Source organism: Cynocephalus volans, chromosome 1, assembly GCF_027409185.1.
Source record: "Cynocephalus volans isolate mCynVol1 chromosome 1, mCynVol1.pri, whole genome shotgun sequence".
Taxonomy (NCBI): Eukaryota; Metazoa; Chordata; class Mammalia; order Dermoptera; family Cynocephalidae; genus Cynocephalus; species Cynocephalus volans.
The window spans coordinates 125,322,743-125,336,758 of record NC_084460.1 but is presented as its reverse complement, the minus strand read 5'-3'; the positions used below and the strand labels follow the sequence as shown (position 1 = coordinate 125,336,758).

General features: G+C 37.4%; 1 protein-coding gene across 1 annotated transcript in view; it reads left to right on the top strand.

Annotated features, from left to right (window-relative positions):
* Positions 1-14,016, top strand: part of CFAP91 (cilia and flagella associated protein 91) — a 57,467-nt gene that overhangs the window by 31,179 nt on the left and 12,272 nt on the right. Inside the window, exons 9-12 of the mRNA XM_063076958.1 lie at positions 444-626; positions 1,537-1,679; positions 11,170-11,286; positions 12,752-12,823. Of these exons, the coding sequence (XP_062933028.1) occupies positions 444-626; positions 1,537-1,679; positions 11,170-11,286; positions 12,752-12,823 (515 nt within the window). The remainder of the gene's footprint in view (positions 1-443; positions 627-1,536; positions 1,680-11,169; positions 11,287-12,751; positions 12,824-14,016) is intronic.

The window sequence follows — 14,016 nt, the reverse complement described above, 5'->3', positions numbered from 1 at the left end:
GGTTTATTCTGGTGTTAGCCAAGATGAACCTGTAGTCTTCCCTTCTAATTATTCTTGTAGGGGAGACTAACTCTCCTAGCTCTGTAATGAACATGTATTTTTCAGTTACTTTTTGTTTCTTTCATTCACATAACAAACTTTTATTGAATATCTCTTCTTGACCTGGAGCTGGGAATGCAGTTAAAAACGATTTTTGATGGGTACCAGTTGGGGACACTAGCTGATCTAGCTTCTGTCACTTCTGCCGGTCTCATGACAATCTGGGCCACACAGATGGCAGGACTCTGTTTTTAGTGTTACATTCTGATTGTGGTGAGTCATCATGAAATTCATTCAATTCAGTAGCTTCCCTGTGAATAAAACTTGAATTGGTTCACTATTCTGCATTTGGATAATTCAGAACAATATTTTGGAGATAGTCATAGAGGTATGTTTTATTTCAGCAATCAGAAAGCTTGTAGGAAAGGGAAAGAATGTAGAAGGGAAGTTGGAGAGAAGAAATATCATCAAGGATTATTCTGATTATGCATCACAGGTCTACGGACCTCTATCTCGCCTTGGTCGTTTCCCAGACAACAACTCAGAAGACTTTGTAGTAAAAAACCACTATCTCAACACCTATGAAGGTAAGCAATTTACAAAATTAGAAGTCCAGTATAAGAGGGTTATCTGAGAAATGTAGAATTGTGTCCAAAATATAGAAATTTAGATTAAAGGCTAAACAACACAAATATTTGCAAGAAGCAACAATGAATAGGTTTAATATTATCACTAATATGAGCTCATGCAAACCAATAAAAACTACTAAGACCCAAATAAATAAATGGACACACTATAGAACAATTTAGCAAAGAGTAAATTAAATTATCAACTAAACATTTTAAAATGTTTAATGTCACAAATAAAGTTATGCAAAAATGAAATAGGTCTTTCATTTAATAGAACTTTTACACCAGGTTTATGGAGCAAACAAGAATGTGTAATGAAATCAACTCTTTACAAAATGTCAGAAAACTAGTGGGCAAGTAGATGGACAACCAAGGGACTAAATTCATGGAGAGGGCTATACCTTTTATGAAGTCTGAGACAGGCTTCTTTAAATTATTTAAATTTCAGTTGACAGGTTGAAGCATCCATCACATGGCCAAAATCATGAATTGGTGGTCACATGTTGAACCTGTAGCTCTGGCTGGCCATCCAGAACAGAATATGATTAATTGGTAAACATACACTTTAGAATGTTGGCGCCATGTATCATAGGATCATTAATTCTCTGTTGTTTTTATTGTGGAACTTATTTCTTAGGGCAATACTTTCATTTTAGAATGCATTTCTTATTTTATAGTCTAAGTCACTGAGAACATGAATTAATTATATAGAAGTGTGCTTCACATTTCAGAGACAACTTAATTCTATTACACGAGATACACCTTATCAACAATTCCAGTGAACCATTTGGCAAATAGCTACTAAAATATACCTTAAAATGATAAATTTAAGCACTAGATAATAAAAACATGTATTTCCTTCTCATAGGATTAGTTGAACTTGAGTCATGTCTCCCAGATTTCGTGACACAACCCCGAATCAGACCTCCAAAGCCAAAAGTCATTACCACCAAAGCTGGCTTTCTGAAGAGGGAAGCAAGGATGGACTATGAATTGGCAGAAGTTCATAAGGTATAACCGTTATCTGGAACATGAGATGCTTCTAGTGTGACTTGCAGAGAAAGGCTACACTCTAAAAATTGTGCTTTGTCTTGGGTGGCAATGTCCAGTAGGTCTAACGTACAACCTTACATTCTCTCTCCTCTCTAGACTTTTCTCTTTTTGAGGTTGCCCATGCTGTGCTAAACCAATTTGGTTTCCACCCTCATTTAAAACTGTAGGGAAATCTCTTAAAGGTTATTCTCTCCATTTGCAAAAGTCATGTTACTTTCTGAAAATGTTTGCAAGTTTGGATCTATATAATAAAATTTGACACTGTGCTGAGGTGTAATAAGTTTCTAGTATTAGGAATTACTGTTGGTGTTAATAGTCGTAATAGGCACCATTTTCTCCCTTTTGTATTTGTTATCAGGGCACCATGAAAAGGAGTCACATTCAACTCTTTCTCATCTAATTTAAAACTCAGATAAATGAGAAAGTTTGGTGGCAGTCTGTAGTGGGTTGAATTATGTCCCCCTAAAACTCACTGATGCTTGAATTGTGTCCCCCAAGTTTTATGTATTAGAAAACTTAGCCCCCACTGTGACTGTTAAGACTATGGGAAATCCTATTGTGGTAATTGAAAGGTGGGGCCTCGAAGAGGTGATTGGATTGTAGGACCATGCAGTAGTGAGTGGATTAAAAATGGTGGTCAAAGGGGTGGTTCTGAGGGCTTTAAAAGAAGAGGAAAGTCTGTCTCTCTCTCTCTCTTGCTCACTCTGCTCTCTCTGCTTCCACCATCTTGCAATGTGAGACCTCTGGTTCACTGTTGCCACCATTAGATGGACTTTGGACTTCTCAGCCTCAGAAACTGTAAGCAATAAATTTCATTTTTCTTTATAAATTACCCAGTTCCAAGTATTTTGTTATAAGCAACCTAAACAGACTAATACACCAACCCCATGAACCAACTAAACAGTGTTCACCAGCTGGGCTTTCCCTTTTGCTAACCAGACTAGAGGTGTACAGACTTGGATACTTTGGAATCTGTGGTTTATGATAGTGATGCTCAATATTTAGCATGCATTAGAATCACATGGAGGGCTTATTAAAACACATGTTGTTGGGCTCCACCCCCAAAGTTTCTGATTCAGAAGGCCGGGGGTAGGGCTGGAGTATTTGTGTTTTTCATAAATTTCTAGGTGACGCTTGCTGGTTCAGGAACCACACTTTGAGACCCACTGTTGTATGACTTACTCTCATCACTCGTCCTTGTATGTTTGTTTGTTCATTTGACTTTAATAATATGATAAGAATCCATGGGAACCTGTACTCAACATAGAAATTAGGACCTTGACAATAATTTACATATATCTATGTGGTTCTTTCCTACCTCATCCCCTGTCTCCCTTTACCCATCCTGAGTGCTGTGTTCATCATTCTTTCACTTTTTGTAAGATTTTTGGGGGGAGAGATACCTTTTGTCAGATTATGGACTTCTATTCCTGATTTACTAAAGCTTTTAATCATGTACTTATGTTGAGTTTTATCAAATGTTTTGCCTGCATCTCTTGAGGTAATTATATACATTTTTTCTTTCTAAAATTGTTTTTGCAGTAGCATAGTTTTTTAAAAATATTAATCTATCCTTGCTTACATGGAATGAACCTGCCTTGATCAAGGTGTGTTAGTTTGTTTTTAATACATTGTTGGATTTGATTTACTAAAATGTTGATTTGGATTTTGCTTCTATATTCATGAGTGTAATGGCCTTATTTTTCTTTCTCATTTTATATCTGGGGTTGGTGTCAGAGTTATGTAGGTTTCTTGAAATGAACTGGGGAATATTCCTTTTTTTCTTCTCTTTTAAGAAGAGTTTAAATAAGATTGCATTGATCAGTTCCTTCAGTTTGGTAGAATATACACATAAACTTATTTGGGACTGATAGTTTATTCATGGGAAAAATTTTAACCACTACTTCAATTATTTACAACTTATGAAACTTTTCTGCATTAGTTTTGGTAAATTACACTTTCTTTAGAAATTTTATTTCACCTAACTTTTCAATTTTTTTAGCATGATTGTTGATAGTATTGTTTTAGCTATACTCATGTCTTCTTTTTGATTAATAATGTTATTTATTTGTGCCTTAACTCTTTTTCCTTAATCAATTTTACTGGTCTTGCTTATTTTCTTAGCATTATTTTCCTAAACAATAAACTTTTGATATTGTTGATTTCCTCTCTTACATGCATTTTTCCAATCATATTCATTTTCACTCCTATATATATTTTATCTTTCTTTCTACTTTCTTTGGGTTTCTTTTGTAGTTCTTTTCCTAACTTAAATTGCACATGTAGTTTATCAATTTCAGGCACTCATCATTTTTATATAGATATTTTAGGCCAAAAATTTCCTTCAACACATTGATTTTTGCTATATCCCATGAGTTTTGATATGAGTATTTGTCTTTATTCTCAATTTCTAATACCTAAAAATATCCAGTAAGATTTTTGAACCTGTGAGTATTTAACAGTGTGTTTTTAAATTTCCATATATGTGGAAATTTTAACTCTTTTTCAAATTAACTTCCAATTCAGTTGCACTATGATCAAAGATCACAGTCTGTTGATACCTATTCTTTGCGGTTTAGTGAGGCTTGCTTTGTGGACTAGTGTATGATTATTCATATAAAATAATCAAAGCCCACCTTCAAGTAATGCTGCACCACTTCATGTGTAGAGCAGGTGTCTTATACCAGATGACTCCCAGTTCCTCCCTCCAATCCCTGTGTCATTGCTGTCATTCATTTTCCTGAACTATATGCTATAATCACCCAGTATATTCTTACTCTTATTGCTTTAACAAAGTTATCTTTTAGATCAATTAAAAATAAGAAAAACAAAAAGATTTTATTTTACCTTCATTTGTTTTTTTCTGTAGCTCTTCCTTTCTTTATACAGATCTAAGTTTCTGACCTATATCGTTTTTCTCTTGCCTGAAGAACTTGTTTTATCATTTCTGGCAGGAAAGGTCTGCTGGCAATACTCCTTCAGTTTTTGTTTATCCCAGAAAGTCTTTATTTCTCCTTTCTTTTTTTGGGGGGGGATATAATTCACAAATATTAAAATCCACGTTTTAAAGCATACAATTTAGTAGGGTTTAGCATATTCACAAGGTTGTGCAACCATCACCACTGTCTAATTCCAGAATATTTTCATCATCCCCAAAATGAACCCCATACCCATTAGTGGTCATTTTGAATTTCCTCTTTCCCTCAGCCCCTGACAAGCAGTATTCTAATTTCTCTTTATGGATTTGCCTATTCTGGACATTTTGTATAAATGGAGTCATGCAATATATGGCCTTTTGTGTCTGGCTTCTTTCACTTGTGTAGTGTTTTTGAGGTTCATTCATGTTCTAACACATCTCATTATTTCATTCTTTTTTATGACTGCATAATAATCCATCACGTTTTATTTATCTACTCATCAGTTGATGGACATCTGAGTTGTTTCTGCTATTGGCTGTTACAGGATAAGTAATGCTTCTGTGCATACATGTTTGCTAGTTTTTGTGTGGGTATATGTTTTCAGTTTTCTTGGGTATATCTCTAGGAGTGGATTTGCTGGGTCCTATAGTATCTCTGTGTTTTACTTTTTGAGGAACTTCCAAACTGTTTGCAAAGTGGCTGCGCTATTTAACATTCCCACCAGCAATGTCCAAGGGTTCCAATTTCTCCATGTCCTTGTCATCACTTGTTATTGTCCACCTTTTTTATTATAGCTATCCTAGTGTGTGTGAGATAGTATCTCATTGCGGTTTTGATTTGCATGTCCCTAATGATTAATGATTTTTTAAATAATTAATTAATTATTGAAACATAATTCATTGTACATATCTGTGGGTGTATTATTCCATTTCTGTTGCTTATAACATAAATACCCAAAACTGGGTGATTTATAAAGAAAACAAAATTACTTGCGTATAGTTTCAGAGGCTGGGAAGTCCAAAGTCCAGGGAACACATCTGGTAAGGGTCTTGGTGGTGGCAACAGTGACCCAGGGATCTCACATGGCATAAATTGCAGAGCAGAGAGAGAGAGAGAGACTCTCACGTGCTCTCCTTTTAAAGCCCTCAGAACCATGTCCCTGACCACCATTTATTAATCCATTCACTATGGCATGGTCCTACAATCTAATCACCTCTTCAAGGCCCCACCTTTCAATCGTCACAATAGGATTTCCCACTCTCTCAAACACTGTCACGGTGGGGGCAAGTTTACAATACCTGGAACTCTGGGGAACACAGTTTAAGTTTCAGTTAGTTTGGAAGGGACATTCAGTCCACAGCATTCTGGCCCTGGTCTCTGAAAACTCATGTCCTGTTCACATACAAATACATTCATTTCATCCCCAAAGTCTTGACTTGTTCCAACTCAAAAGTCCAAAGTTCAGAGTCCAATCTGTGAAATCAAGACAAGTTATCTACTTCCAAGGTACATATTCCCATTCAAAAAGGGAAAAATAGACCCAAAAAAAGGCGGGTAACAGGTCCCAAACAAGTCTGAAACTCAACAGGGCAGATATTAAATTTCAAAGCTGGTGAATCATGTACCTGATTCCACACTCAACATCCTGTACACATTGGTCCCTGTGTCCTCAGTTTCACTCTTGTGGCTTTCCTGGTGATTCTTTAACTCTTGCAGCCTGGCATTGCACACTGGTAGCTCCACAAGTTTGGGGACTCCATGGTGGTCCCACTCCCACAGCCCCCCTAGGCATGGACTTGGTGGGGTTTTTCTGCTGCTACTCTGACCCTACATTTCCTCTTGGCCTTGCTCTAGCAAAGGCTCTATGTGGTCAATCCACCTCTGAGAAAAATCTCTTCCTGGGCCCACAGGCTTTTCTATAAATCCTTTGAAATTGGGGTGGAGGCTCCCAAGACTTCACAGATCTGGCATTCTGCAAGCCTGCAGACCTAACACCATGTGGACACTGCCAAAGCTTCCAGCTTGTATTTTCCAAAGCTGCAGGTCCAACCTCACCAATTTAGCCAAGTTAACCATGGCTGGAGCAGCCAAAGCAGAGGGGTGCTGGTGTGGGGAGCAGCATCCCAAGGTGGCCTTGGGCAACGAGCCCATGGAGGGCGCCTCAGGCCTGTTCCCCAAGTCCATTCTGTCTCCCTAGGTCTCTGGGCCTGTAATGGAAGATTCAGTCTCAAAGATTTCTGAAATGCCTTCAAAGTCTTTTTTCCCTTTTCTTGATAATCCCTTTCTTCTGTACAAATCTCCTTAGCAAACAGTTGCTGGGCTGCACCATTGAATTTTTCTCCTGAAAATGCTCTCTGCTTCTCTACCACGTGGCCAGGCTGCAAATTTTCCAAATCTTTACATTCTGCTTCCCTTTTAATTATAAATTCTGGCTTTGACTTTGCCACCATAACTCAGCATAGGCTGTTGCAAGTAGTCATGCAGCTTCCTGAATGTTTTGCTGCTTAGAAATTTCTACCACCTAATACTCTGGGTCAGCATCTTGAAGTTCCACATTCCATAAAACTTTCAGGCATGAACAGAATGCAGCCAAGTTCCTTGCCAGATCATAGCAAGAGTGATCTTTGCCCCAATTTCCAATAAACTCCTTTTATTTCTGAGACCTCCTTAGAATGGTCTTTACAGGGCCGAACCCGTGGCGCATTTGGTAGAGTGCTGCACTGGGAGCGCGGCGACGCTCCCGCCACGGGTTCAGATCCTATATAGGACTGACCGGTGCACTCACTGGCTGAGTGCCGGTCACGAAAAAACGACCAAAAAAAAAAAAAAAGAATGGTCTTTACAGTCCATATTTCCATAAATATTCTGGTCACCACCATTTAACCATTCTCTAAAACATTCCAAATTCTCCCTGGTTTTTTTCTCTTCTAAACTTTCACCAGCATCTAGGTTTTTTTCTAACCTGTTCCTTTAAATTCTTCCAGCCTCTCCTCAACACCCAGTTCCAAAGCCATTTCCACATTTTCAAGTATTTGCTATAAGCAACACCCCACTTCTCTGGTACCAATTTTCTGTATTAGTCCATTTCTGTTGCTTATAACAAAGTACTTGGAACTGGGTAATTTGAAAGAAAACAAAATTTATTGCTTACAGTTTCAGAGGCTGGGAAGTCCAAAGTCCAGGGAACACGTCTGGTGAGGGTCTTCTTTGGTGGTGGCTTTACAGCAATGCAGGATATCACATGATGAGAATGGCAGGGTAGAGAGAGAGAGACAGTTCTTCATACATTCTCCTTTTAAAGCTCTCAGAACCTCGCCCCAACCACCATTATTAATCCATTCATTACGGCATGGTCCTACAATCTAATCACCTCTTCAAGACCCCACCTTTCAATCATCACAATAGGATTTCCCACTCTCTCAGCACTGTCACAGTGGGGGCCAACTTTATAATACCTGGAACTTTGGGGGATACAATATAAGCTTCATGAGTTTAGGGGGACATTCAATCCACAGCAGTGGTATGCAGAGTTGAATATCAATACCTGTGTTTAATACATGATGCTTAAATCAGGATAGTTGATATATTCAACATTATACAATGTAATCATTTTTTATGACCCTTTACCAATTTCTTGCTAACCCCCTTCTCCTTCTCCCTTTCCCACCTCTGGTGGCCTCAGTTCTGTTCTCTCCTTTTGAAAGTTCAACAAATTATTGTGATTGTTGTATCTTTCTTTCTTTTTTAATTTATTTGTTTGTTTGTTTTTTAGTTCCCACCATAAATAAGTGAGGACATGTGGTATTTCTCTTTCTGTGCCTGGCTTATTTCACTTAACATGATTTTCTCTAAGTTCATCCATGTTGCTGCAAATGGCAGAATTTCATTCTTTTTTATACAGGGTAGTCCGACAATGGACATTTAGGTTGGTTCCTAGTCTTGGCTATTGTAAAGAGAGTTATGGTAAACATGGGAGTGCAGATGTCCCTTCAACATGATGACTGCCATTCCTTGGGTATATACCCAGCAGTTGGGTTGCTGGATCTTATGAGCATCTTTTCACATATCTGTTCGCCATCTCTCTATATATATTTTGGAGAAACATCTATTCAGATTCTCTACCCATTTTAAAAATTTTGTTGTCTTTTTACTGTTGAGTTGGAAGAGTTCTTTATATGTTCTGGAGAATATGCTCTTATCAATACATGATTTGTAAATTTTTCTCTGTGGCTTGTCTTTTAACTTTCTTGTTAGTATCCCTTAAACACGAATGTTTTTAATTTTGATCTTTTTGCTTTTGAAGAATGATATTCCTGGGTCTAGAATTGTAGGTTGGTGAATTTTTCTTTTAGCACTTCAAGGATTTCTCTGCACTCTCTTCGTACGTGGTTCCTGACTGGAGGTCTGCTGTAACTCTTATCTTTGTTCTTCTGTAAGTAAGATGATTTTCCTCTGGCTTCTTTCAAGATTTTCTCTTTGTTTTGGTTTTCTTCAGTTTAAACATTATAGGCCCACATTTCTGGTTTTGTTTAAGGTACTTATCTTTCTTGGTGTTCTCTTAGCTTTGTGAATCTGTGCTTTGGTGTCTGTCATTAATTTTAGAAAGTTTTTAGCCATTATTACTTAAAATATTTCCTTTGCTCCATTCTCTTTTTTTCTTCATATGGTATTGCAGTTACACATATATTACCCCTTTTGATATTGATTCACAGTTCTTGGGTATTTTGTTCTATGTCTGGTGTGTTTTTTTCTTCCATTCTTTTTTCTCTTTGCATTTCCATTTAGGAAGTTCTTATTGACCTATCTTCAAGTTCCCTGACTCTTTCCTTGTTTGTGTCTAATCTGTTGATGAGCCCATGGAAGGCATTCTTTATTTCTGTTACTGTGCTTTGATTTCTAGCCCTTGATTCTTTTTTAAAGTTTCCATCTCTTTGGTTACATTACTCGTCTGTTCTTGCATGTTATCTATTTTTCCCATTAGTTCCCTTAACATATTGATCATAGTTATTTTAAATTTCCTACCTGATAATTCCAACGTCTGTGTTATACCTGAGTCTGGTTGTGTTGTCTCTTCAGACTGTGCTTCTTCTTGCTTTTTGGCATGGCTATAATTCTTTTGCTGATAGCCTGACATCTAGCCTCAGTTTATGGGAACTGAAATAAATAGGCTATAGTGTGGGATTTATATTAACCTGTCTAGGAGTTGGGCTGTGTTTAATGTTTGTTGTAGATATATGTATCAGAAACTGCACATTATTTTAGTGTCCTTGTTTTTATCTTCCCTTTTGGATTTGGGGTGAGATGTTATTAGATAGAATGTATCAGTTTGGACTATTGGAGTCACTAAATGTTAGGTTGATGTCCAGGCGTTGTATCTTCTTAGTCTTAAGGTTACATTATTTTGAGAAACCAGAATCATATAAATATAAAGGCACAGTTGTTTTAAAGTTGTTTTTAAAATATATATATTATGAGCTATGTTATAGTAATCATGAAGGGGTTTTGAAATGGTTTCATGTGATACTGTTCAGGGCTCTTCTCTCAAGAGATACCTGAGTTTAGAATTATTCATGACTTTGAGACTGCTTTCTATTGATCCACCAGTTGTGGTTAGCATAGAGCTATTATATATTTGCTGTCTGTTTTATTTTGAAGAAACATAGAGGCTCTATTACAAGTAGAGTAACTTTAAGGTTGTTCCAAATTTCGCTTATTTGCATATTTTTCTAGTTGCGAATTTTGGCTTAGTGCTTATTTTTTAAAAAATTACTTATCTATGTTTTTATGGGAAATATAATGTAGAAATTATCTGATGAAAAAGTAACTAAAGTATGACTTTAAATTCACAAGATCTGAATTTTTGGTACTTTTAAACTAAAAGTACTCCCCTATAGCTGGAAATGGAACCAATGAACAAAATCTTATATCATGTATAATTTTGGACAGGACTTTTGGTGATTAAAAGTTAAAAAAAAAAAGTATGTAAAAGTACCAACACACGCTCTCACTATGAAACAAATTTATTTTCAAAAATCCAGACGTGCAGGCCTTCAAGACCAAAGTAAAGCTCTCTCCACTTTGAGACAATTGCCATTTAATGCTCTTCAGTTCCCCTATAATAACAAAACATACCAAATATTTCAATCATTTACTGTACAGGAAAATTTCCTATTGCCCATACATTCACTTAAAACAGCAAATTAGCTTATGTGAAAGAGTAGGAATTGGGAGTTTTGCTTGTATACACACAAGACAGAACCTTTTAAAAACTCAAAAAATTTTTTAAATCCCTCAAGTCTTTGATGGAAATGGATACGCCAAGAATATGTGCTATGTTTATTCAGTGGTTAACATATTCTTAGAAATATTATAGCATCCCTTGAGCGATACACATGCCCCAGGTTGGCCTTTCTCAAGCTGACCTAGCATAGCCATAGCAAGTATTTCTGACTGATATTCAGATCTGCAGCCTAGTTCTGGTTAGTGGAGGAAAATACAAAGGTAAGGGACATTAGTTGATATTATTTCAGGCACTGTTGAATAAGAAGAATAAAGTTCGTGAAGCAAAGAAACCTCTGCGCTTCCTTCAAAGAAACCCAATACCTCAACCTCGGCTTCCAACTCCAACCTTGGAAATGAGCTCCAAAGTAAGTTTGAAACTTTTTTATTTGAACTGTTAAATTCAGTATTGCTGTCAGTTTGTTCGTATGATTTTTGGGGTTAAAAACAAATCTAATTTAACAGTGTTGGTTCCCTGAGCTCTGACTAAAATGTTGTCTTTATTTTTATGTATCAAACATAAAACACACAAAAACAAGCAAAACAAAATGAAATGAAATCTAAACCCAATCTTTTCAAGAATAAAAACAGAAAGAATAAAAAAAGCTTTCCATGAAAAACAAGCATCAGAAGGTAATTCTCATGCATATCAAATAGAAAATGAAGATTGAATGATGATCATTTACCGTAACTGTCTTCCCCCATGGGGAAGTGGCTGGTGACTGTCGAGTCCAAGAGGAACAAAATGCCATAGGTGTCATCAAGACAGGCTGGCTTCTAGGGTAGGAGTGTCTCAAGGGGGTCACCCTGACCAAGGCCACATCTCACCAAACTCAATTTGGGTAAGGTTGGTTAGGATTTAGAGAACTGACTCACACTAAACAAACCCACAAGAAACTGCTGGAGATGCCACAATGTAAATTTATTACTTTGCAGAGAGAAATATAACTGCCTGGCGGGTCGGGATGTTCCTCGTGGCTGTTCAGCCCATTGTCTCCCAGTATAGGGCAATCCTCACAAGAAGCCAAATTGTATCCAGAATGCTTGTGTGCTTCGTCAGGGGTGAGGGGAGTTGACAGGAGACCTCACTAACGCCTGCTACCGCCTCTGATGGGTGGCCCCTGCCCCGTGCGGAGGGATGGAATGCTCCCATTGCCTGGCCAGGATGTGCTCCTCAACCACACCCCCTTTCCTAGACTTTATGCAGGCCTTTGGTTATCACACTGTCTTTCATATGAGTTAATGCCATCCATTAGAATGTTGCGTTCTTTTACATTCAGAGGTGCCTTAATTAGGTCTCCAGACACTGCTCTTGCTGCCTTTGACCTGTAGTTATTTAAGGTGATTTTTGTAGATGGTTTATCTTGTCCATTATATTCTGATTTTGCCAGTTTAACTAACTTCTTGTGTGAAGCACCTCACACTGACATAGACTAGCTGTATTCTCTGTCTACTCATGATCAAACATGAAAATACTGTTGCAAAAAGGATGTTATAAGAAATGTTGCTTCAAGAAAGATTTTGCTGGAAAGGAATATAGAAAAATGAAAATGGCTTTATTTGTTGGGATAGCGTGGCAGTGGGTGAATTTTTTGCTTTTAATATAATCTGTTAATAACATATTATTTGTGATGAAAATAATAATGAATTTTAATGGTACAGTAAGTAACATTAAAAATACATGTTCGATGAAAGCAGGTACTGTGTTTTATTTCTTTAAATCCTCTTGGCATCTAGCACAGTCTCTTTTGCTTGCAATAAGCCTTCAAAAAATATTTGACGCTTAGACGTCTGCTGTTCTCAAGCTGCTTGGTTCTCCCCTTGTTCTTTTAGGAAGAAGAAGAAATAGAAATGGCTGTGATCTACCTTCAAAAGTTACTCCGGGGCAGAGTTGTTCAGAACATGGTATGTAGGTCCAATCACCGGCCCTGTGTTTCATCTTTGAGAATAATGTTTTTAGAATGCATATGTGCTTGGTCATCGGGGTGAATTCCCTCTTGCACCCTGCTGTTTTATTCAGCTACACTCTTGAGTTACCCATTCCCTTCTTGTGCCCTTTGTTGTGCAGGTGGATGGCACAGTGTCAAAGAGGGAGAGAGGAAGGACCTTCCTCCTATTTGCCACAGTTGTAAACAAGACACTGTGAAATTCATTCCTTCCTTGAAATTGCTAAATTCACAAATTTCCTCACCTAAATTTTGACTATTAAAGCATTATGAACCAAGTAGATTCCCTAATTTTCCACGAAGTCATAATATAATAATTTGAGTTTGTATATAGCTAGCAATACCTGCATTATAAATGAAATAGCCAAATAATAACTACAATTTTGAATCCCTGCTATATGCCCACAATATATATTCTTTCCTCTACATATATCATCTCATTTTTTTTCTGTCAGTAATCTCATATTACAGGCAAATCTGAGTCTCAGAGAGATTAAGTTAACTGACAGCAAATTCAACTCTGGTCTCCCTGGCTGTAAAACCTTAGCCAGATTATTTGTGCTGCAAATGCTGGTGCTCTTTACTTAAAATAAATGGACTGATGTAAATCCCCAGTTAAAAAAATTTCTTTTGGCCCAGACAGCTATAACTCTTAAGAAACTCAGTTATGGTAAGTCCAGGGAAGATGGGTGAGCAACTTGTGTTCAGCACTGTTCTTTACCCTTCTTTTATATTTCCTCAGGAGAAACAGCACAGTTAAGTTCAAACAGCAGGGCCGGCCCGTGGCTCACTCAGGAGAGTGCGGTGCTGATAACACCGAGGCCACAGGTTCGGATCCCATATAGGGATGGCTGGTTAGCTCACTGGGTGAGTGTGGTGCTGACAACACCAAGTCAAGGGTTAAGATCCCCTTACCGGTCATCTTTTTTTAAAAAAAAAAAAAAAGTTCAGACAGCAGATTGTGTATTACAAACCAGGGGCAGACATATTGGAATAGAAAATATGGCCAGGAAAGATGCCATCTCCAGGTTTCTTAGGGAAGGACTACAGAAAACAAGGGGAAGGTTCTAGTTTCTTAATATGATCCTATAGTTGTCACTTTGTCTTTGAGAGGCATTTTCAGAAACTGAGTAAACAATTCACTGAAACTAA